The sequence below is a fragment of the Gouania willdenowi genome, chromosome 2 (genome assembly GCF_900634775.1).
Source record: "Gouania willdenowi chromosome 2, fGouWil2.1, whole genome shotgun sequence".
Classification (NCBI taxonomy): Eukaryota; Metazoa; Chordata; class Actinopteri; order Blenniiformes; family Gobiesocidae; genus Gouania; species Gouania willdenowi.
Window position 1 is genome coordinate 5,345,483 of NC_041045.1, and position 25,450 is coordinate 5,370,932.

General features: G+C 39.7%; 1 protein-coding gene across 10 annotated transcripts; it reads right to left on the reverse strand.

The window, feature by feature from the left end:
- Positions 1-333: 333 nt before the first annotated feature.
- Positions 334-23,708, reverse strand: als2b (alsin Rho guanine nucleotide exchange factor ALS2 b). 10 transcript variants are annotated; one of them, XM_028463935.1, is made up of 34 exons: positions 23,377-23,708; positions 21,943-22,088; positions 20,534-21,300; positions 19,177-19,444; positions 17,131-17,305; positions 16,945-17,041; positions 16,204-16,281; positions 15,915-16,130; positions 15,504-15,675; positions 14,443-14,632; positions 13,959-14,024; positions 13,713-13,875; positions 13,503-13,634; positions 13,303-13,431; positions 12,068-12,091; positions 10,369-10,439; positions 9,161-9,227; positions 8,793-8,968; positions 7,926-7,991; positions 7,759-7,857; positions 7,523-7,687; positions 7,319-7,430; positions 7,133-7,210; positions 6,262-6,395; positions 6,024-6,188; positions 5,835-5,955; positions 4,844-5,001; positions 4,154-4,270; positions 3,327-3,503; positions 3,173-3,248; positions 2,286-2,347; positions 1,944-2,093; positions 1,083-1,179; positions 334-1,006 (listed from the first exon to the last, which is right to left on the reverse strand). In XM_028463935.1, exons 1-34 carry the CDS (start codon positions 23,394-23,396, stop codon positions 968-970), a joined length of 4,773 nt encoding a protein of 1,590 aa, XP_028319736.1. In that variant the 5' UTR covers positions 23,397-23,708; the 3' UTR covers positions 334-967. The 10 variants fall into 10 exon arrangements, with proteins under 10 accessions (XP_028319736.1, XP_028319694.1, XP_028319710.1 ...); XM_028463893.1 differs by having other exon boundaries at positions 19,147-19,444; XM_028463909.1 differs by having other exon boundaries at positions 3,191-3,248; positions 5,835-5,952; positions 19,135-19,444.
- Between the last annotated feature and the right edge of the window lie 1,742 nt (positions 23,709-25,450).

Genomic DNA, 25,450 nt, shown 5'->3' on the forward strand with positions numbered 1-25,450 from the left:
TTTTTTAACTTCAACTTGTTTTTTCTTTGGTTAGACTGATAAAATAAAGCCCTCAGAGGTATTTAACACACAATAAAAAAAAACTGCCCTTAAGCTGTTTCTAAGTAAGTAACATATCTGATGGTTGGTTAAAAAAAAAAAAAAAGCAGCTAACAGATGGCGCAGAGCTCTGAACGATGGATAATGGTTGTGTTTGCATTAAGCTGCTGCTGCAGCACCTCCACTCTAATGCTAGCGTTTGGAGTGAGGACGTCACACGAGTCGACCTTTCTAACTCTGGTGCCGACCGAGGGGAAATCAGAGCTTTGTCCTGCAGAGAGACATCACGCAAGCTTTGAATTCAACTTGTTTTTTTTTATTATCATCACCATTACCGACTGCCACAGACCAGTATTTCACTTCTACAGACCTGTTTTAGTGTAAATCGGCCCTGAAGATCTGCAGGGCTGCGTTTTTGGAAAACGTCACCTGCTTCATCTTCAAGAGAATTAAAAGTCTCACAGTTTATCACATTTAATCGAACACAGACTCATAAAAACGTTTTTCAAACTAAAACCTTAGCGTGCGATTGTTTGAGTATTAAACCCAAACACTTCAAGATTCATTTAGGAATTATGTAGTGAAAGACACACACACATAATACAGTTCATTTGATAAATAATCATAAATGGTTAAAGTGAGCTCCTCGTGTGAAAAATTAGACCACAACACTGGTTGAAACTTCCTGTATGAACAGGAAGTCGAGCGAGGTGTAAAGTACAGGTTTGAGCGCCCCCATCAGGAGCCCTGAGGGTGTGTAGCACCTTTCACTGAGTCCACCGCCGAGCTGAGCTGATCAGAGGCTGCAGTGGGCAAAGAGAGAGGGGGCGGGGCCGAACCGTCTCTGTAACAGCAGCAGATGGAGCTGATCATGTGATCCGCTGTGCTGATCCTCACGCTGTGATAGGATCCGAGATGACAGAGGACGTTAGGTGATCTTCTCATGCTGGATCTGGTAGTAACAAGCCTGTGATGGGAGACGACCCCCACTTAATATTAAGAGGCTCTGAAAATAAAGTTGTGTGTGTGGGTTTGTTTGCTACCTTCAGGGTTGTGAACATAATGCCGTGCTCGCCGTGCTGGATGCAGGGATCCATCAGGTCTTCGATAAGACTCACCTCTGAGCCGAGATTTCTGATTCTGCAGGAAAAAGTTAGATGGAAATGGCTTTCGAATAAATAAATAAAAGCTAATAACAAATTATTGTAAAGTAAATACTCCATCAGATAATATCTTAAATAGCTTCAAATATTATTACAGTAATGAAATACAATTTAAAATAATTTTAACTAATGGCATTAGAATTCCATCTGGTGTTTTACTTTGAAAGCAATGAATTCCAGCCACTGTCTTGCTTTAAATACATTTCAATACATTATCTTCGTAGGTCTGTTGTGATATAAAGTTATAACATAATTGATGATTTATGAATAAAATTATAGCTAAAATTTAGGTTATGCACACTGACTTATTTAAAACTGAGTTCTTTAAAAATTAATTAAATATCTTATTTAAAAAAAAAAAAAAACCTTTTAGTTAATGATATTTGGCTGCAATTGAAATAAAAACCAGACCCCCTCCATGTCATAGCAATCCCCCATGATGCACTGTCAGCTAAATGTTAGATCCGGGATATTGATTGTCCTTAAAATCACTTGTTCCTTATTCATTTTGGATATTACCTAAAACATTTATCAAAATCCATCTATTAGTTTTGGAGTTACACTAAATATATTTGAATTATTTCTGTATGTAGAGGAATATTTCAAAAAAATCACTTATTTAAAAAAAATGATTTCAAAGCCTGGTTTAAAAACAATATTTATTTATTTATTCCATTAGGAGTCTGTGTGTGTGTGTGTGTGTGTGTGTGTGTGTGTGTGTGTGTGTGTGTGTGTTCTGACCGAGCTCGCAGCACCACGTAGAGGAAGACGGGGAAAAGCTCGTCCATGGACCAGAGGAAGTCCTGCTGCAGCTGCTGCTGGACGCGCTGACTGATCTCCTCGAAGGTGAGCTGGATCACCTGCAGCTTGTCGGACGGCGTGAACGTGGTGCTGCACGTGAGAAACCACATGGCTGCAGTTTAAAGAAGGATCGGCTTCTCCGATTGATCAGGAATCGATATCCGTAAAAAGCAATCGGTGGGAATAGTCATCAAAGTTATCACCAAAGGGCCAATTGTCTAAAATGGTTCACAGAGAAATAATGCTCCAGGACTAACTACCGACTATAAACAGAAGCTGTACCTGATCTGCTGCAGAGTTTCCACAGCCGAGGAGAAGCAGACGTCCTTAGTGCTGGAGACGACCTAGAGCACAAACAACACATCAAACATATTAAATACACAATCAAATAACACACACACAATCCAACAAAAAACTAAAAATCAAAACTCATCCCAAAAACCAATCAAACATCAAACAAACACTCAAACATCACACGAACAACAAAATATTTCATGCTCAAACATTAGAAACGTAATATCTTACAATCAAAACATCACAACAAAAACAAACTCAAGCAACTAAACGTTCCAAAAACAAACATTACACACACACACACACACACACACACACACACTAAAAAAAGAAATCAGGAACATAAAACAAACAGATTTTATGTAAACAACATTTTAGGTTTGGTAATCATGACGGGAACATCATTTTATTTCAAAATTTCACAATTTAAAGTTTTTAAAAAAATAAAACATCTGTGTTAAAAAAAAAAACATTAATTTCCAATTTAAAAAGAAGAGTTATTTTAATGAAAAAAACTCTTATTAGAATTTTATAATAAAAATGTTTTTAAACATTTAGTTGTTAATGTGTAATTAATATTAAGCTAAAACTTAATTAATCGGACATAATTATCAAACATTTAACAATAATATAAAATCTTGATATTTTAGTTCATATTGTTACAAATTACGGAATCAAAATGATCAAGTTTAGGTTTTTTATTTAGAAAAAACTAAACAATAAAGCAAATCTTTGCATTGCAGCAGTGAACAATAAATTTTTTTTCTTTAATTTCAGAATGAGTTTAGTAGGAATTGATACAAGCATTATTATCAGCTTTAGGTGATGAAGGAAAGCAGCTAAAAACCATTAAAAGCAATAAAACCCATCATTGCCTCTGAAACAGAGAGTACCGGCTGCTTCTCTCCGGAGTTGAAAATACCAGAGGAAACTGAAACAGGCCAGAACTTCCTAAAGGGAGAGGAGACAGAATAGAGACGAGGTTACAGAAAAGCAGCGATGACGCCAGGCGTGAGGCGGGCGACGTACTGCTGGACGCCCAGGAAGGCGAGCAGGGAAAGGTCGGGCTGCTTATTGAGGCGCAGGACGCACTCCCAGTACAGGTCGTCCTCGCGCTCCTTGTCCAGAGCGTAGAGCGTGAAGAGTGGCGGGTAAAGGCGTGGCAGCAGGACGGGCAGCAGCAGAGACGAGCTGCTCACCACACGCCTACAACACACACAGGGTGGGGGTCAGCAGCTTCATCTACTCACATCAACGGTGTGGCAACAAGTGCAGGATTTTATCTCAAATATTCTCATACATTTAAACCCACACACAGTGTTTTCATCACTTTAGATGGTCTGAGTCAATGTTAAAACAGGAGTTATGTAGTTACTTGTAATTTTTTCATTTGTAAAAACAGTTAAGTCACCTGTGTTTGGTCAAAAAATAAAACAATAAAAAAAATTATTTCATTAAAAGCAGTTTTTTGTAGATACTACTATTCTATGATAATAACTCTCCTTGGTAAAGTTTAATTGATCTTTAAGAGTTAAAGCATCACATTACGGACTAAAACACATCACTACTCGGTTTTAAAGGAGCTTTTAAATTTTAAAACTGCATCTAAAAAGATTACATTTCCAGTCTCTGTGCAACCATGGTCTCGAACTGCGGCCCGTGGACCACTTATGGTCCTGCATCCTCTCTTTCATGGTCCGCCACGGTGTCAATATTTAGCATTTAATTAAATGTTTTGGTCAATACAAATATTATATTAAATATTTTGAGCAGTTTTATTGAATAGTTGAGGAGACTTTTTTAATATTTAGTAAAGATTTGGTCTGAGGCCAAGGTGCGGGGGGGGCAGAATGTACCCGGGTATGGGCGGCTCCAGCGAAGTGATGTTTGAGCCTGCCTCCTTCTCCTTCTGCTGATTGGTGGTTGGCTCTGGGATGACTCCGCCTTCTTCTGGCAGGTCTGGAAACAAAAACCTGGAGCAAACATAGATTTTTAAAAAATAATAATTTTTTAAAATGTAATGGCAAATTTCCTAATAAGATAATATGTTTTGTTTATTGAAAAATGTGTGAATTGGCCTTAACAAAGCCAAAAGCTTTGGATTCTTCATGGTTCAGTCTGTTATTACCAAAAATATTACTCATTTTAAAAAAAAAATACCCAAGCAAATCAATTTAAATAAAGTACACAAAATTCCAGTGTTGTTTTTGGCAACCATCTTAGTTTTAATCTTAGTCTTATGGACAAAAATGCTTATTAGTTTTAGTCACACTTTAGTCGAAAATGGAATGAAGGTATACAGGTTGTATTGAAAGTTTAAGTGCGTGGCTCCTTTAATAAGATAGATCACATGCACATTAGGAGGAAATATGCATTTTGAACGTTTGACCCACTAACGTCTCCTCGTGTCAAGAAAAAACTCAACCATGTATCGTCATGTTTTAGTCATTAAAGAGCCACATTTAGCTCGTCACCGTCATGAAAAAAAGGAGTGTCAACAAAAAAATGTCATCATCGTTGCCAAAAACAACACAGCAGAGATCTACCTGACGATTTGGTAGATGCGGTTCAGGTAGGACTTGATCTCGTTGACGGCCTGAGGAAGCAGCCTGCGATTGGCTCCCACACCCACGTAGGTCATCCTGTAGACCGCCACCAGGGTCTCCAGCAGCCGGCCCAGAGGGTGGAGGGGGGCGTCGCCTGCCTGGGAAGGAGAATATATTGTTAACCATCAGAGCATCTTTGTGACCAAAAGTGACATTTCGGGTGTTTTTATTTGTTTGCCTCTCAATAATCAAGTCATTTTTGAGGTTAGTTGTATGAAATGTTGCCACTATTGTTTTTTCATTTTTATTTGCTTGATTTAAAAGTCCTGTGTATTGGAAGTGTATAGAAAAAAAGATATGCATCATACTGACACTTAGTAACCTGACCAAAGTTGCCCCATTGTAAGCACATATTTTTCATATACTGTAATCATGACACTTTCATGCTTTTTCAATTATTACCTAATCGATCAAGGCCTCTACCTTCAAAATAAAGGGAAAATGTATTTTTGGTGTAATGAGACCAGAGACCATTGCATAAAGTTTTATATATATATATATATATATATATATATATATACACATATGGTGTACAAGTGTATTTTTTCTTTAAAACTGTCCTTGTGCCAAAAATACAAATGCATTAAATTGAATTTTGCTGTCAATTATATTATCAAAAATATTTCACTTTTTGTAAATACTGCATATTTAGTGTAAAATTAGAGGTCCTCGTGATAAAAAGTCAATAAAACATAAAAAGGGTTAGAAAATTGCAATACATTTTATATCTATGGATAAGTATGAAGTAGTTGAAAAGGTCTGATACGGTGGAAGTAAAAATATAATTCATCAGTACATTTTTATTGTGAAAGGGACCGTTGAGCACACAATGTGTCCAAGGGTGTGTAAATTTAAAGGAGAGCACAAGGGTAAACATGGTGCTTCCTAAAAGCCTAGTATTTAATTGATCATGTGATCGGTTCCTGCTCACCCTGAGAAGGTAGAGGTGGATGGAGTCGTATCTGTCGATGGTGATTGGACCTGTATGTTGAGGGATAAATTCCAGACCTTCCAGGCTTCTACTCTGTCTCCGAGACAATGTGTCTGTGCTGCTGTGAGCAAACACGGAGTTAATCATCTGAAACGGACCAATGAGAGCGGAGGGAAGGACAACCATCACCTTTCCTGTGCCAGTCTGCGGCCGTTGCTGACCGACGCAGCGATCTTCTCCCACGCTTTGCTGCACTCGCCTCGCCCCGGAGCGTCGCAGCCCAGCTGAGTCCAACACTCCTCAAACGCCGCACGCCACTTATCCTCTGCGCGCACGCACAGACGGCCCAGCTTCCTGCCACGCCCACGAAAAAGCCCATTTCAAACACACACACAAATGTACAGATGGACATGGCAGGTGAACTTACACGACTCTAGGTTTCTCTTTGTCACTGGCGAACAGGTGAGGTTTAAAGTAGGAGCCTGTCACCTTCAGACCGGTTCCCCATTCTCCGCTGAACGTTCCCTCCAGGTAGTCGCCATTTGCCATGGTCAGGACACCCTGAAGTGGGGGCGCCAGGCCCCAGAGAGTTAGGATTTATGATATCTTGGGCACATTTAAGAAGATTCTGGCAGATCTTTTGACACTTTCTGTGTTAAATAATCATCATCTGGCAACGCAAAACAGAAAGCTTCAAAAACAGAAACATTGAGGCAATGAAGGAGGAAATTAGCAAGAAACAGACCGACAGTGGTATTTTTTGATAACAACAGACTGGCCTTTACCAAAGCCCAATCTATAAATTCTGCATTTTTTTCTTTTCTTTGAATAACCACAATGTTTGTCCAATAATGTAATGATTTAGTAGGTCATTTAGAAACGGACAAGGCACAATTATTCAGAATTGACCAGGGTCAGATGTGATAGCTTTAATCATTACACAGCACTAGGATAAATCACAAAACTAAATACAAGAGCAAATCAAAAAATATTTTTTTCCATCACCTGATTTCTATCTTCTGCCACTTTTTATATTTTAATTCATTATTTCTCCTTATTTTTGCCTTTTCCCAATTTCTTTTAGAACTGATTAAATGCACTTTGGACTGCGTGAAAGTTTGTCAGTATTGGTTATTATTATTCTAACGTTCTAACTGGTCGTCTCGCTGTTGCACTTGAATCAGTCAGTGGAAGTGTAGGAAATCTTAGTTGACCCATGTCTAATTATTAACTTACAGTTGTGTTATCACTAAAAAGGCTCAGGTAGGTGGGACACAGTACTGGATTTCCCTTGTTACCTTTCCACTGAGAGTCCAGTCGTCTGAAAACTCGCCCTCGTACATGGTGTCGTCCTCTGACAGAAGGATCCCAGTTCCCTGCAGACAGAACAACTGTATCACTAATTGGATCGGTGGGAAAACTACTTCATCTCCAAACCTGAGTTAAAAACACAGAGCTTTATCGCTCCACAGTGAAGTGCTCACCATCATCTTGTTGTCTTTGAAGGTTCCTTCGTAGTAAAGGCCGAACTGGGTGACCACGACACCAGTGCCCTGCCGCTGGTTCTCCTGCCACATTCCCATGTACGTTTCTCCTCTGAGGGACCACAGCATCAACATCAGTTCATCCCTACAGCAGCCTGAACTCTCCAACATCTACCAACACTGATTCATTGAGCCGGAGCGTACTTTGTGATGTCATCAAACACTCCGTAGCCGGATTTCTTGTCCTGCAGCCATTGGCCGATGAAGACGCTGGGCGAGGACGTGTTGAGCTTCCCGCTGCGCAGCGTGCCGTGTCCGTGTCGCACGCCGTCCTGGAAGGATCCGTCGTAAACCTCCCCGCTGGCGTACCTGCAGGTGAGAAAGAGGACGTCAACCAGCACTAGGATCAATGTGTTCTTGGAGTCTGCACAGCTACGTGCCTGTACGTCCCCAGGCCGTGCATCTTCCCATCCTTCCAGTCACCCTGGTAGAAGTCCTTCTTGTTGAGCATCTTGTTGGGAGCCACAAACTCACCAAAGCTGCGAAGGGACATGAGCGTCACGCGAGTGAACAGACAGACACAAAGACAATGTGAGAAGACACTCACCCGTCCTCCAGTCCGTTCCTAAACGACCCTGTGTAGCTTCTCCCATCAGGCCATTTCAACACTCCTCTGAGCAAACACAAACAGATCCATTAGATCAGCTCATGAACAATGTCTCAAAGGTCCGACTTAGTCGTGGAAAATTTCCTTTTCACGCAGCACCAAAGACAGGGAACTAGAGGCCAATCTTTAAAAAAATACAAACCACTAAAGTAAATCTAAACCCTCACATTAACAAATTCAAAACTGAAGTAAATCGACTTCAAATCCAAATTTAGAGTTAGTGTGACATTAAAAATTTGTATTAAATCCCACCTAAGACTTAAAAATCTTACAAATGACTCTTAAATCGATTTCAACCCTTTAAATAAATTACCAAAGTCTTTTAAATAAACCAAACTAAGTGGGTACCAGTGGTCCAAGGTCACTTTTGAAACCCCCTAAATCAATAAAGGCTTCAAATCAGTCCTAATCCCACTTGCAAACTCTTCCAAACCAGTTCAGTCTGAAATCCGACTAACGCTGCTTCAGAGGACCTAAGAACTGGTTCAAAACACTTAAAACTGTTAAAAAATTATTCTAGGATATTCTAGGATTTCAAGAAGATTTTAAACCATTTTTATTCCAGTTCCAGAATGAGCATGAAATAAAACTAAAGCCATCCCTCAGTGAATCAAAACTACACTAAGTGGTTTAATCTGGTCCAAGAGTACATGCAATTTCCTCTAAATACAAAACTAGGTTTTTTTTAATACCTTTACACTTTACTTTCAAATTCAGACTGAATTGGATTCAAACACTTGTTTCTCAAAACCATAAAAACTGCTTTAGTCTAAAAGGTAAAAGTGTTGGTGAGCCTGGTGGACCGACCTGCCGTTGGGTTTGCCGTTCAGCCACTGGCCTTCGTACGTGGCGTCCTTCAGACGTCCGTCCTTATAGAAGGTGTACGTCGCCGTCCTGGAGATGGGAGGCTCCGCCCTCTGACCAGCGCCGACCCCACTCAGCGCCTGATCCACCGCCTTATTGACAGAGCGAAGCCACTTGGCCTATAAAGAATACAGATTAGTCAGTAATGACAGCATTCGGAAAGAATACAAAACTAGAAGGAACTTCTTAACAGTTTCGGTTAGCTTAGCTTGTAGCAGCACCAGGTTCAAAGGCTAAATGGGGCAGGGTAATCTTATCAGTTTACATCAAATCCTTTGTTCTCGTTGGAAATTGAAAGTGGGGAAATTTACCTTCTCAACGGCAGATGAGGCCAGCAGGGTGAAAGTCTCCTCGGGGGTGATCACCTTCAAACTATGTCTACACAAACACAAACAACGTACATCCTTAATCAGTCCATTTTTCTGCAGATCTAACCAAAGACCTGAAGTCATGAACATGGGCTAAATTACTGTTGACTTTCTTATTTCTGAATAATCTCTCATGACGATTCATATTTAGTCGTGGCATGTCAGAGGAAATGCTAAAAGGCCGTTTGGTTGTGCTCTCAATGTTTGGTTGGTAACCATGGCGATACGTGATAATGATCAACATAACTTACCACAAAAGTATCAGATTGTGAGCGCCAGTTTAAACCACGCTGTAGTTTTTCCAAAATTATTGGTGAAATGTATCATCTACAAAAAATCTGAACTAAATTTAGGTAAACTGTAAATATTGGGGAGTACAATTAAAGTGACGACAGTGAAACTAATGCTTTAACTCCTTCCACCACCCGATGTCAGTGTTGCGCTACAGAATGACACTTCCAAGGGGGCTTCTGATTCTAGCAGGAGGAAGTAACACAGAATAAACACTTATCTACACGTTTTGGGACAATATCATGCATTTTATGATATTTTTTCACTGTAAAACAAGTGGCTGGTCTAGCAAGTGTAGCAAAAATGGGCGGACATGTCAGTTCTCATGCAAAACCTTGAGCTGCGTATCCTCTGGCATGATTTTGGGCAGTTTAATGGCCAGTAATGACATCTAATTAGGGAAACAAAATGGTTAAGCTGACGTGGAAATGACACAGAAATGGGTGAACTCTGGGAAAATTTTAAAAGAAAAACAGTTCCCTAACGCTACAGAGAATGTTGGTCTAATTCTGGTTTGGTTTGTTTATTTTTTGACTGTCGTGTAATGTACCCGCGGGCGTCCGTCATCCATATTTATGTTGTCGTTTAGATATTTTAATTTGGGTGCAGGTGCTCTGTAGTCCCAATGTTGAGTTTTTATTTGAACAGGTAGTTTTGGCTGAGGTTGCTCCTCCATCCTCCTTTTGCCGGGCAAAGAGTTGAATTCTTGACATTTTGAAATCCCTCTGTTATTGAAAACGAAAGATGTTGTGGCTTTTTTTTTTTTAAGTTTGTGGTGTTTTTGTGTTGAGTTCTGTTTGTATACCCCCGAGGATGTAACGATGACTAAACAGGTTGGACCTACAACTGAGTCAACTTACAGTCCAGCGTCCTCCTCTGGGATAGGCTCCACCCACAGCGTGGCCAGAGAGAAGATGTGATGGGTGGAAAACTGGAGAAGGAAAAGATGGTGAACACAGTATTAAACTGTTCAGCTGTTTTCAATATGATATCTTAAAATTTTCCCATTTTTAACTTGTTAAATTACAATTATTAAAAACCTTTAACTTGGAGCAGATTGTGGACCAAGATACCTTCAATTATTTTAACCGCTGCATAAAATTTCAACTTGAAAGTGACACCAACCAATCACGTGAATGCACTTTAAATCAGGGGTTCTCAACCTTGGGGTCGGGACCCCGCTTTTGCTTATTTTTACCCTTTTTCTGCAACTACCCCAAACTTGCCATATTTTAACCTATTTTCATCACTTTTTCTTGCCATATTTTTACTCCTTTTAATACATTGTTGCTGCATTACTCTCATTTCTGCCACTTCTCTATCAAAGTTCAAGACATTTTCAGAACTTATAAACCCTTTCCACCACTTTTCCCACCTAGTCTCACATATGTTTAACCCATTATTGTGACTTTTAACATATTTTCACCAAATTTCATGCTTATTTTTTCCAATTTAACCACATTCACGATTTGTCAAAACCATTATTTGCCAGTTCAAACTAATTGGTCTTACTTTTTAAATTACATTACCCCTAGTTTGCAACCAATTTCTATTTCACCATCTTTTCCACCATTTTTGGTCACTTTTAACCAATTTTATTTCTGATTAAAACAAGGATTTACGTCTATGGTACAAATAATAAACTTCCTAGATAACAGTGGATATAATTTAGATAAATAAATAAATGTGGTTATCACAGATTCGTAGAACAATGGACCATCATTTTGCTGAAAAGGTCGAGAACCACTGATTTAGATCATAAGTCTAGAGCTGAATATTAAAACTTTGTTACTAATTTGTGTGACTCCTACTTTCTGGATTTAAATCATGTCCGACTCTCTCTGAAGATATGAGGAGGCAAAGAAGAGTTGACGAGCACGGATCAAAGCAGACAAAGGAAGAAGAAGCACAAGACAGGAGAGGACAGGGACGTGTGCGGGAGGAAGAGTGAGGCTTTATCAGAGGAGACCATAACACAGCACTCAGACTTTAGGAATGGTTTGAGTTTGTAATGCAGATCAATGAGTGGATTGGTGTGGATTCTTCCTCTGATGCAGCCTCTAGCAGGCAGGGGTCACAAGTCGTCATAGACCTCAACTGGCCAATCATTAATTAGCATTATTATTTCACATATATATTTACAACAATGACATTATTCCACATTTTATTTACTTATTAATCCCTCCTCCTTATTTTTGGCTTTTCACACTTTTTCAAAATGAATAAATGCACTTTGAACCGCAGGAAAATCCTTTATAACATTCACTGTTATAGTCAGATTTATCGTATAATTACTGAGCGATTTAGATTTTACTGAAATCTTTTTGCATCCAAAATGCATTGCAGTTAACCACTGCATTATAGTTTTAGCAAATCAACTAGAAAGGATTCATCACGAGGTCCAGTTGATGTCTGAATTCAGACATGGAGGCACAAAACCATCAGAGACACATGAGATGGAGATGAAGAGGAGAAAGGAGGAGGAGGGAGGATGAAGAGGCGGTTCTCGAGCACAGTCGGGGTCTCTGAGCTGCAATCTGCTGCTGACTCAATACTTACGAGGTTTTTATGAGGCGCCACGCCCTGACATCACGGAGGCAAACACACACACAGACACACACAGAGGCTTCAGACACACCAGGTTACATAGTTTTAAATATAGAGTAGAGATGGACAACTGCTATAAGGTGACTGTGTGATCCAAAGGTCACATTATCAACATTCAAGTCAGTGTTTGGAACAATAATAACCAATCTGAGCATTAACACAAAAGAACAACCGGTTTGTGGTTTTTTCTTGTTTTTAGTTTCTCATTTACTCTTTTTCTGGAGGCATGTTGTGTTTGTTCGTCATTGTTTTGCATATTTATCTGTGATACTGTGTGTTTTTGAAGTCCTTTTGTGTACTTTTAGTGATTACTTTTTTTGGTGTCATTTCTTTGTGTTTTTGTGTATTTTTCTGTCATTTTTTGTATTTTTGTGTGTTTTGGAGTCATTTTGTTATTGCTTTGTGCATATTTCAATTATTTTGGTGTTGTTTACTTTGTGTATTTGTTCTGGGAGCCCTCAATTCCTCCAGTTTAAAATGCAAGTGGCTTCATGATGAATGGCTATCCACATGTGAGTGTGTTTTGTAGTTCTGCTGCTATAGGTTTAGGTTGCCGGGGACCTTTTCTGCTGTACACAGCTCTTCTCCATCTAAACCATGTCCTTCACTCTGCAGTCTGTGCTCGATTTTATTTAAGTTGTTTAAGTAGTTCCTCAACTTTTCTTTGCACTTATTTACTTACAGCAACATGTGGCGTGGGTTTGAAGAAGGTAATGAAGAGAAAAAAAAGACACAAATGCAAGAAAAATAAAACAGGACCAACTAAACAACCTCAGCACAATGAAAACGAAACAAAAGCTGATGGACTTATACTGATCCGAGTTCTGCTGCTTTAGCTTGCTTCTAGTGCACACAGTAGTTCACTCTCTCCCTCCAAAACTGAGTTAGGTTTTTTTTTTTTTTTAAATGTGAATTTTTATATCAAGCTCTCTGGAGTCTGTGTTTTCTCTTCTTAGTCCATGCTTCCCTGCAGGTTTCCTGGTTTTGGAGCTGGTAGTTCCTGATCCACCTTGTGACAATCTCATGTTCTTTCTCTATGTGATTCTGTTCTCTGTTGTCTATCACTTGATCTCTACGTCTTATTCTGGTTCTGGTTTGCTCTCCAAATGTTGAGTTTCTCATAATATGAATGGCATGAAACAACAGTGTTGTATTTGGCTCTATTTAAATATAACACGTGTATCTACCTGCGCATGGACCAGGGCGTCGTTGAAGAGAATGAACCAGTTGACTGAGAAGCGACCGGCGTTCTGCACCGTCAGCGCCTTGTTGCTGCTCTCACAAATGAGCCGACGATGAGGCTTCCTCAGGGATTCCTGAACACACGCATACACACTCAGGATGTGGTTGACCTCAACATTTCTCCAGTTGTCCTCAGGAAACCTACCGTCATTTTTCCAGGGAAGCTCTTCCAGAAGTGCAAAGTGTACTCTGCGTCCTTCCTCTTCCCCTTCAGGTGGACGATGCAGGAGTCGAACCTGGAGCAGCCGTCCTGCAGCTTCTGGTAGTCGCTGGAGCTCTGATGACAACGACACACGGTGAGAAGGAAGGACTGTCTGAGTTCTGAAGGTCTAGCTTCTAACTTCCAGGTACATACCACTTCGAAGCAGGTGGCCAGTTTGAGCAGCAGCCGGCTGTACTCGCGCAGGTGCAGAGTGGGCAGGTAGAAAAGCGTTACCAGCAGGTCGGCCACGGACGAGTTTTCTTCACTGCACTCGGACAGCTTCTGGAGCAGCTCCGGGTTCTTCCCAAATAAATCTCTGTAAGACAATCACCGTTGGAGTGAAAGCTCAAGAGCACAGTGAGGTGAGGATGGTCAAGCTGCTGCTGGGTCGTTACTCACAGAGACGGCTTAGTCAGAGCCTGGAAGCCTCCGATCACCTGGAAGTTTCCCACGGAGATGCAGTATCTTGACAAAGAGGAAAAATGTCACTCAAGTGGTATACTGACACAAAAAAGGCTCATATGCCCACACAAAAACATTATTTAAAACCTATATTTTCTTTGATTAGGAAGCCTAAGGTAATGAATAGATAGGAAAGAAAGTAGATGATAGATATTTGTTTTTAGTGTATTTTACAGCTGATTTAGGACACGTTATCACAAGAGATGCTAACAGAAAGCTAACGCAAGAGCAAGGTTAACTTTTATTAGGTTATTTATTTCAGGCTGAGTAATTGTGATTAATTGTAATCGTCTTTCTGAGGGTAATAAATATTTGAAATGCACAAAATGTTGGTCACTGTAATCGTAATTAAATTGTAATTGAACATAGGTAGTTGAAAACTACTAATTGTAACAAAAAAATGTAATTCTGATTGACATACTCCAGGTAAGAGTCGGTGAAGACGTCCACGTAGTCGAGGATGAGGAGGTTCTTCACCTCACGGCCTCGGCGCAGGTTGGCGGTGAGGCTGGTGGCGTGCTGTCCAGTCAGACGACACAGGAGGCTGAACTGGGCCGACAGCGTCTGCAGGAGCCCAACAGCCATGGGGCCCAGAGCCGAGAGCAACGACTCTACAGGAAAAACAGAGAGAAACGTTTTGGATAAAATAACTAGTGCTATCAAGATATTAAAAATGAATGTCTCCTAAAAATTGATGAAAAAACCCCACAACTTGAGATATTTTCATTTAAATTAATGACATTGTGGCAGATCAAAAGATTGATGTATAACAAAGTGGTAATTTATTGTTTTTAACTGACTTAAACCATTTACAACCCACTGTATTTGCGACTAGTTCCTGAACAGTTGCTGGCATCAGGGGGAATATTGATATGTACTTATGTCAATCACCAAACAATAAAAAATACAAATGATCATCAAAAACAGTAAGAATACTTTTCTGAGCAATACAATTACTGAACACCAAACTTGTTGTGATAATATTTATCAAGTGAGTTTGTTCATTTGTCACTCATGGCCTAATTAATTTTGGCTCTGAACCCTGTTATCTTGTCCAATGTGTATTGGAGACACAGCGTGCTCACAGCATGTTGCACTTAGCACTGTCCGAATGTCCGTGCTAGCTGCTACATGTTTAGCATTAAGGTGGTAGCGGAGGTTATAAAAGCTCAGGTGATAAGGCAAACTCTGTCTTGCACAATTTGCACACAACTGGGCTTTTGTTTTCTATCCAGTGTATTTTTACGCCAAAATTCACGCCAATGAAGCGGAGAAGCTCGGCAGTCTCCAGTGTCTTGTATTTCTGTGCATCAGTATTATGGGTATACCGGGAACTCTTGAAATGAGAAAGGTCCCGCGATGTTTGGAGTGCGTTATTTTTTTCCTGCAATTAATTAATCGCAATTAATGTGTTAAAGTGACAGCCCTAGAAATAACCCCAAAGAAGGTCTTCCTCTGGACCTGTCAAGGTGTGCATCTCACCAAGCTCCAGCAGGGGGCGCATGATCTGATCCTTGATGTTGCACAGCTTGCAGTAGAACTTCCTCTCTGCAGACGCCAGCTCGTGGAGGCTGGAGATGAAGCCCATCACGTTCCTATCGGAGAGCGCCATGCAGCGTTGGCCGCCCGCGCACACACTGCTCAAGTAACCAAGCTGAGGAAACCCCACACACAGACACAGACACCATAATAAATGCAACAATGAGTTCAACATTTACATGAGACAAAAACATTAATAATCAAATAGTGGAAACAAAAACAAACTGTGGAAATCAGAAACAATTTTTGTCGCTGACACTGTCGCTAAGGTAAGCGACCCTTTGGTCAATGTAAGGGATGAAGTTGCCATGGTTACTGAACCGGCTGCAGTAGTGACTGATACTGAGGCCTTACGTGCATGCAGAATGGCAGCAGAACAGGCTGCTGCGTGTAACCGCCTCCATGCTCCTCCTTCTCCTCCTCATTGGCCCCGCCCTCTGGCTGACGAGGCTCCTCCTCCACCTGCTGGCCGCTGTAGTAGATGATTGGCTGGATGCAGTCGCCGTCCGCCAGCAGGAGCGTGTGCGTCTCTCCGGCACTGATGTCCCACACCCGGATCCCCTCGGACATCTGAAAGAAAGAAAACCCACCTTCAGGTCAGTGATCAAGGGAGGAGACATTAAAGGAAGCGGGGTTAGCTGACCTTGGCGAGGCGTGGCACCGTGCTAGGGGACTCCATGTGTCCGAGCTGACCACAGCTATTACAGCCCCATGAGTAGACCTGAAGAAGTGTAAAAAAAAAAAAAGTATTTATCCATCAAGCACAAGCATGTAACGCTCTGCCTCAATCCTGAAATAAAGAGAAATCAAGTGCAAAGATTGGAGAATTAGAGTTAGTGTGACATCTAGTTTAGTGATTCTCAACTAGTACGACTTCAGCCCTGATTGCTGAGCTGAGACCCAAACTAAAGGTGGCACATCGTTACATTCTGGTTGGTATAAAAACCAGAATGTAACATTGTAAGAGGGGGACCATGAAAATTTCTTCTTCGGAACACAAAAAAAACAGTAATCGCCAAAAATACACAAAATGCTAAAATACTGTAAATACACGAAACGACCACAAAAATACACAAATCGACTTCAAACATGTGCAAAACAAAGAAGATTAAACAAAACGAGTACAAAAATACACATAACAAAAATACAAAAATCGACTTCAAACATAAAAATGACGACAAAGGCTGAGCAAAACGACAACAAAAATACACAAAACGACTCCAATCATACGCAAAACAACTTCAAGAAACACACACACACACACACACACACACACAGACAGACGGACAGACGGACAGACGGACAGACGGACAGACGGACAGACGGACAGACGGACAGACACACACAGACACACACAGACACACACAGAGACAGACAGACAGACCTGACACTGAGCTGTTAAGGCCACTGAGTGATGGGCGCCCGCTGCCACCCGTACAACCTCCTTGTTGTTCAGGCTTTTGATGCACAGCGGCTGTGACCTGCAAACACACACACATGCATGTACGCACACACTGAGAGCAAGCAGAGTGTGAGGTTTTCACACACGTGATCAAAGCTTTGTCCCCACCTGGCCACGGTGTCTCCGTGTCCCAGCTGCCCGTGTTGGCCATTACCCCAGCTCCACACCTCTGTCTGCAGTGTGGGAAGCATCTCCGGAGCCTCGGGACCCCCACCCCCCAGTGGGGAGAGGGCCACGGCTCGGAACCTGGATCGAGCGACTCCCCTCAGCAGCCGTGGGGACACTGTGGTGGTAAACAAAACAAACATACACAACTAACGACACCACCACTGATGCAACAGAGAAACTCACGTCAACATTTACATATTCTCATCCACTTATATACACAATTTATAACTACCACACCCTTATCTATAGACTTTCATTTGTTTTTCACAGGGTTTTATAAAACTATAGTTTTACTGTTATAACTATGTTTTGCACAGTTTGAACTATTTGTACTGGGTTTTTTTTTTTAACTATTTTTAATTAATTATTAATTTATTTTTTACTATATTTTTCAACTATTGTTTTACTTATTTTTTTCTGGATTTAAGGCTTTGAAAGGACCCTAAATAATAGAGCAAAAATGACCGCGGCAATTAAACGGGGTTAAACTGAAGTAAAGTACAGAAGTCATCTAAAAAATAAATAACATAAATCAATAAAAATACATTTGAATTAACATTAAGTAGTATTTTAATATACAAATCAAATTAAAAAAAAAAGTCCAAAAATGTTTAAAAACTAAATGGAAATAAACATATGTACAAAATGCATGAGACAGTACCCTAAATAAGGCTTTATAGAAATCAGCATTAATGCAACAAATAAGGAAATTTGTCCAAAATAACTTTATATCACAATTCCTTCTTAATACATTCTGGGTCACTTACAAAAACTAGTCCATCCCCCAAAAAAGGAGGACAGTCCAATCAGTGTGAGGTGAGGAGGGTATATTGTTTTATATTATTATTTTAAAGGCTTTGTAATGTGATGTAGTTACATAAATGTAGCCTTTGTTTTTTAATATTAACAAAATCTCAAAATCAGATCTTCGGGACAATTTAAGGATTGAAAGAGTTGTTATAGTCACGCCGTCACATGTTTCCCTGCTCGACGGAGATTAGAAACAAACCCTTTGGCCAGAAAGAGAACAAATATTAAATCTAAGACGGAAAAGTCATTAGAGCCCCGTGAGCTTCCACACCCTGTGACCCCCCCACATGTGACCCCCATGTGACCACCTGAGGGCTTAACATCCAGAGAACAAAGCTCAAGACAAACAACCTCACACTATCAAAAGTAAGAGATACGATAAAGGTCGAAGTCCATCTATTTATCTCTGTTGGGAAACTGATGGTTCACATGAAAAGATGAGGACTTTCCCATCATGCATTGGGCTCCATTATCTACTGAACATTTCATTCTAAAGCTGCTGAATTAAATTCTGGTTTCTGCCTCTGTAAGCCTGGTTAGATGGGCGAGCAAGCTGTAAAAAAGGGAGGGAGAGGAGGAGCTTGGAGTAGTAGCACGGGAAAAAATGACACCAAAAAACAGAAGAAAAAATCACTCTAATAAACAGAATTTAAAAAATGAGTCCAACAAACAAGTCAAAAAATAAATTCAGTAAAACAAACTGATTTTAATTTTTTTTCCAAGTGAATGCAATACGCTTCCGTAAGGATGCAGTAAGTAATCCATCTTACTGAGCTTTTTATGCTGTTCTGAGAAGTAGTGAAAGCAGCGATTCCTAAAATCAGTATTTGAAAACAAAATAATCTATACAAATTGACTGTTAGGCCTTTTTAAATGTGTTTTTGCGTGTGTTTGTAGGGTTTTTATGAACCCCTGAGTCTGAAATAAAGGTATCCATGTTTTTATCATTCTATATCGATATAGGGGATGTTGTAATTTTCTATATCTTGAATATATCTTGAGCCCTAGTTGTAGGTATTTTCACCTGGTCCTCATGTTACGGCTGATTCCTGTGGTGTCAGTGGCGGCGTCAAACACACACACACGTACACAGACAAGGCGGCGACCCCGGCTTACATGCACATGCGTACTTACGCAGCTGCGTACAGGAGTGTAAGAGCTGAACAGCGTATCTACCCTGAGAGAGAAGCCCTGGCAGCGACAGGCGGCGCCGTCTCCCCCCCGCCACCTCCTCGTCCCGGATGTCCCCCGTGCTGCAGCTCTTCTTTGCCTGCGCTGGGTCCTCTTCTGGCACGCGCTCGCCGGCGCTGTCGGTGCGAGGTGCTGCGGGCGGCGCGTAGAAGGTCATCATCTTCTTGAGCGAAAGAGCCTCATAGGTGGAGGCCACACGCTCGCTAACGACGGAAGCACAGGAGGAGACTAGACTGTTGAGAGCTGCAGACGGCTGGAAAACAAAAAGAGATCATGAGCATTTCATCATGTTTGTCCCAAACACTTAAGAGAAGGACAAGCGGACACATTTGAACCATTTCAGGATGTTTTAGATGACACAGACACACGATGATACTGGAGCGCTACAAACCACGCCTACATCAGATCTCTGACCAATTACACAAAGTTCTGTTGCCAGGTCTGGAAATGACAGAACTCAATTCCTGAAATGGAAAAAGCTATTTGTCACGGACTAAAATGGGTGGTTAAAGCTCCAGTATGTACATTTTTCTTGGCTTCATTTGATCAAAAATCCATAATCACCTTTGAGCATGTGGTAATTTAAAGTGTTCTGAAAGGACAGTGCATATATATAATGAGTTTAGAAATCCAGGAGCGTGTCTCCATCGTGGCGTGAAGCCGTTACACGGCAATGGAAGCAAAGAAAGGAAAAACTATTCTACATACTGCAACTTTAAGAGTGGACTGAGTGTAATTCTTAAAACCTTCCACCCAAAATTTTAAGAGGGTCATTGGCCCTTAAAAAAAAAAAAAACCCACCTTAACGAAATCACAGAATTGACCAATGAAAACGGAATCCACTATTGAACACGAAAATTGACAGAATGTGAATGAAACGCCGTCACCGTGAGGCAAATACCTTTTTTTTAATGAGGAAATGTTTCCAGGGAATTACGTTAAATTAAATTAAGTTGGTCAAAACTCAATAAACCTGCTCAGCTCTCATAAGTCTTCATATGACATATAAATACTTAAAAAGGAGCAGTTAGAATAATCCATGTCAGTAATACTTATATCTTAGAATTTACATTTTTATTTTTGACATACATTTTGATTAATTGTTTCCTTTTTTTATTAGTATTTATTCTGTTTGTCACACGTGTTTAAAAGAGGTTGTTTTTTTTTTGTTTAAATGGTAATTAAAAATTTTTATGTGGTAAACATGGAATTTGGAAAAAGTAAAAAGGAATTTGGAAAAATAAAATGGATTTCATAGGGCCCTAGGATCAGTGTCCATAACGGTGCAAAATCTTGTGGAACACAAGAAAAGAGAGAAATCTGAGGCGGTTCTGGTTCTCACCAGCAAAGTGTGCAGCGTTCCCAGCTTCCCAACTGCCTTTGGATCATCTGACAGTTTCCTCAGGTAGTCTTTGACCGCCTGCTCGTCGAGACATGGAGAACTCTTCACCTCAGGAACAGCGTCGCTCAGTCCTTCAGAGTCCGAGGCCGTGAGTGGCTCTGACGGGGTGGTCCGGGGATCCTCGACCCGGGTCGGCTCGACCCTCAGAGGACAGTAGTGGCTGTCTGAGATGATCACATGGTCCTCTTTATCAGTCATGGTGTACAGCAGTTGGTGGCACTGCCCACATTTGTCCACAGGGGGGCGATGCACATCCTTTGGTCCGAGGCAGCGCACCAGAGCCAGACTGTGCGCCCCTCCGCACGCCACCTGTAACACGTGCCGCCCGGTGAGCTGCTCCACCCTCTGAGGCTTCCAGACATCGCCGCCCCACGCCCACACGTCCCTCTGCGCCGACAGCGCCAGGGTGTGCTTCCCGCCGCACGCCAGTTCCAGCACCGCCACCGTCTGCGAAGCGTTGGCGTCCGGCTCCACCAGGGCAACCGGCGTTGGGTTGGGGACACAGCTGAGGCCCGACAGGCCGCACTGCCCCGCGCCGTTATCGCCCCACATGTGGACACCGCCGGCTTCCGTCACGGCCCCACTGTGGGCGTCTCCGGCCGCGATCGTGACCACACGCTGTCCGCTGAGCGCGCTCTCCAGGGTCGGACCTCTTGTTCCTACGCTCTGCCTCCATGGTTGCTCCCCAAAGCTGTACACCAGTCCACCTGCAGGGGAAGGAACGGAACACATGATAGTCTGTGCTCACAGAATTGTGGCACAAATATGACACTATACATCAACCAGGGTACATGTTTTAATTGGAAAAAAAACTCCCAAAGCACACCACAAGTAGCCTAAAATAAAAATATTCAGAGTATCCTATCAAAGTATCTTGAATACAAATCAAACAATAAAATAAAAAAATATGTTTTTATCATCTTTCATATTTTGCATACTTGATGAACGTCGTGAGAGGGATAAGAGTAAAAAACAAAACATTAAATATGATTACAACCACAATTGAACTTTAATCTGTTAAATTATATAATATCACATTATATCTATATAATTATATTATGATTATAATTAATTTATAAATGTATTACATATTTTTATAATTCAATTTTGTTCTGTATTGTTAAACATTGAGAGCATCACATTTGATCCACAGGCTGTTATTGTTTATAAACATGAACTGAGTGGCAGTTTTATTGCGTATATTTACCAGATTTTTATGAATGTCACAAGTTAAGGTAGCTTAACAATAATTAATTCGTTTTCAAAAATGTTTTTTCAGACCAATGAGGTTAAATTGAATAATACAGCGGTTGAAAAAACCCTGCCATACATGGCCAAGCCCATCGCACCTTCCAGCAGCAGCACGCCGTGCCGAGCACCCAGAGCCACGTGCAGCACCGGCTCAGGAAGGGGGAGCCTCTCCGGGGTCACGCTGCAGGAATAACCGTACCAGGAGTGAAGAAGACCTCGCTCGCCGCCATCGTCGTCCCCAGAGCTGGACACAGTCAGACAAACGCCCTAAGCAAGTTAGCGCCCTAGGCAGGATTTTAGGCGGCGCCTAAAGTAAATTCCATTGCCAAAAAAAAAAAAACACTAACATAAAATAAACACATTTACTATTATATAAAAGGTAAATAAGATACATTTGAATTTGTATGGAAAGAATTATGGGACTTTCTTGAACAACAAGATGTTTTACTGTGTGTTGTTGAGCATTAAATTTTAACTGTTTGTGCGTATTTGTTGTGGTGTTTTTGTTTTTTTTTTGTCGTTTATATATTTTTCTTTGTTTGATAAATAATGCTTGTATAAAAAAGTGTTTTAAAAAGTTCAATAATAATATGGTTTTTTATTCTGATAAAAAATAAAATAAAAAATGTTAATACATTTAAAAAAAACGTAATTAAATACACAAAACGAATAAGGAACTGCAAAAAATAAGACATTATATGAACCAGTATTAACATCAAATTAGGATATTTGCTGACAAAAAATGATGTTAAAATGTATTTTTTCAAACAGCGACGAGTTTGAGTTTCTTTTACCACAGCCACAAAAACTAAAAAAAAAATAAAATAAAATAAAAAAACATTTATAGAAAGGTTTCATATGATAAACATAGTCTGAATTTTGAAGGTAGTTTTGGGGTGAGAATAATTCTCTAATATGATGAAATTAAGGCGGCGGTTCTCAACCTTTTTTGGATCGCGAACCCATTTTGGTACCAAGAATTTTTTTTTTTCCTAAAATTAGTTTTTGATCAAATTTGTTTTACTGTATTACAAATACAGAGTTGCCAGTATTAGTAACAAGTTGAGGCAACTTAGATATTATTATACTGCATTTTATTATATTATAATAACTAGTTGTTTAAGATGGTATGTTATTTTAATTTATAAAATATTAATTTAAAAAATTCAAAAATACATTTTTTATCAGTATTTTTTTTTGTTGTTGAATCAATTACTTGACATTTAAGGTGACCCCACCTGGGGTTCCGCCCCAAGGTTGAAAAACCTGCATTAAGGTTATGTTACAGCTCCAGTATGGACCTATTTTGGCTGTGTGGCCCCTCCCATCTCTGGTTAATGGTATGATTACCTTATTTTTCATTGATATGTTTTGTAAAACAAGATTATAGAAGGTTGATTTATACTATTTTTGATAAGTTTTGTCTTTTACATAACAAATGTAAATAAAGCTTGTCCAGCAGATGTCACCAAATTTCATAGTATCGAACCGCTGCTTTTATAGTGATTCAGAGGAACGCTTCAGTGTCCTACCTTCTCCTCTGGCTCTCCATCAAAATCACTCCATCTTCACTTCACCTGCACAGGTGTGTCCACGTGTTCACTCTCGTCCAATCACATACTCCGACGGCTAACTAGCCTCTCCGAGCTAACAGACAGTTTCGTTTCAGCTCCCGTTTCACGGCGCGTGGATTCTCGTCCACGTGCTTGGGCCCCGTGCCTCTTCCCCGCGTGCCCGCTCAAGCCCGGCAGGTTACCGACTGCGCTGTGACGTCACCGCCGCGGAAAATCACCGATAAGCGGCAAGGCAGCCGGTTGTTGTTGAGCCTTGGGTTGACACTGCGAAGATCGTCTGTGTGACAGGAGCGTTCACTCTGCACTAAGCGACACGAAGAGGCTTAAAAAAAGGACACTTTAGTAGCATTTAATCATTTATATCAAAGATTCAGACTCTGAAACACACAGAGAGACTACAAGAGAAAGAACACATTGATAATTTGTGAAAACAAAGCAAAAAAAACAAAAAAAACCCCAAAAAAACAGGGGTTTTAAAACATTTTCCACAAAAATATTCATGAAATCACATTTGTTTGGTGATTGTATGTTACTTTTTAAACTTAAAGACTGCAACAACGACCTAAAAATGTCTTTTAAAAAAAAGTTTATTTGCTATTATTTTTTAACATCATTTTTAAAGCATGTTTGGACACAAAAACTCTCTTAAAAACTTGTTTTTTTACTTTATATTTATCATTGTTTAAATGTGTTTATTTATTCCTTTCATGAAAATGCAAATTTATATGATCAAAATCACCCTACAAGTCAGCTTTCTAAAGCAATATCAGTGTTAATTTAACACTGATATTCTTTAATATAAAGAACATTATGAATGCATTATAACAACAGTAATATTTATCATTATCATAATCGTTTTTTAATCATCATTATTTTTTATTATTATTATTATTATTATTATTATTGAGGCAATTGGAAGTAATCTGTATCAGTGACTGATACCAATGTGTTATGTAAGTTTGTGTATTGTATTGGTATTGTTGACAGTTGCTGTGGTCACAAAAGACAAAAAGGTTTGTTTGCACAGCAGAGTGTGACCTCTTATCTTTAAAGGCTCTTTGTAAACACTGGGCTGTTTAGACAAACTGGACGGAAGCCTGGAGGGACAAAGTACAAAGAGGGAGGAGCCGTGAAGCAGCAGCAGTCACAAAATAAGAAAAAAATTAAAATTGAATTAACTTCATTAATGACAGGATTCTGAAGTAAAATATTTAGACATTAAATGTAGAATGGTAACAAAATAAATATATTATGTGACACACTGTCATCAATAATACGTTGGCACGTTTTCTAATAATATTTTTTAAATTAATTGGTAAACAAAAAAAGTCCATCAAAAAAATGGGAAAACAAAAGCAGCATTTCATGTATTCAAATAATGATACTAAAATAATATTAAACCTTGAACATCATTGTCTTTCGTTTGATTTTGTGAAATAAACTTTTATATGAAATGGGCATTGTGTATTATATTATTATTACTATTTTCAGATGTTTGTATTTTTCTTTTTTTTCTAATGAAAAATGTTCCATACTTGAAGAAAATAATAATTGACTATATTTGCAGCATTATTAATCAAAATGATTGGAATGTTGTTGTTTTTTTTACTGTTTTACTACTGATTTTATTTACCTTTCCTAAACAGGGATGTCTGAAAATGACTGGAATCTAAAGTATTGTATATAGTAGAATATTAAGACATTATTTGTCAAATGGTGAGAAAAGAAAAATTATATTTAGAAAATAATTGGTAAACAAAAAAACTAATTAAAAAAAATGAAAACAAAAGCAGCATTTCATACTTTCAAATATTAATACTAAAATCATATTTAAACCCTGGACATCGTTGTTTTCTGTTTTAAACTTTTATGTATTAAATGAGCCATTGTCTATTATAATCCCTATTATTATCATTATTATTTATTTATTTATTTTTCAGACGTTTGTATTTTTCTTTCTCAATTATTTTAAATGTTATTAAATTATATTAAATTTGTAATGAACCTTGTATGTTTCTACTTTTTTCATAAA

Excerpts from the sequence above, each read along its gene's own strand:
- als2b (XM_028463873.1), bottom strand. The coding sequence starts at position 23,396 with ATGGAGAGCCAGAGGAGAAG. Across the intron at positions 3,249-3,326 it reads GCCTTCCTGGGCGTCCAGCA|GAAGTTCTGGCCTGTTTCAG; the intron begins GTACGTCGCCCG and ends CTCTCCCTTTAG. Across the intron at positions 1,180-1,943 it reads TACGTGGTGCTGCGAGCTCG|AATCAGAAATCTCGGCTCAG; the intron begins GTCAGAACACAC and ends TTTTTCCTGCAG.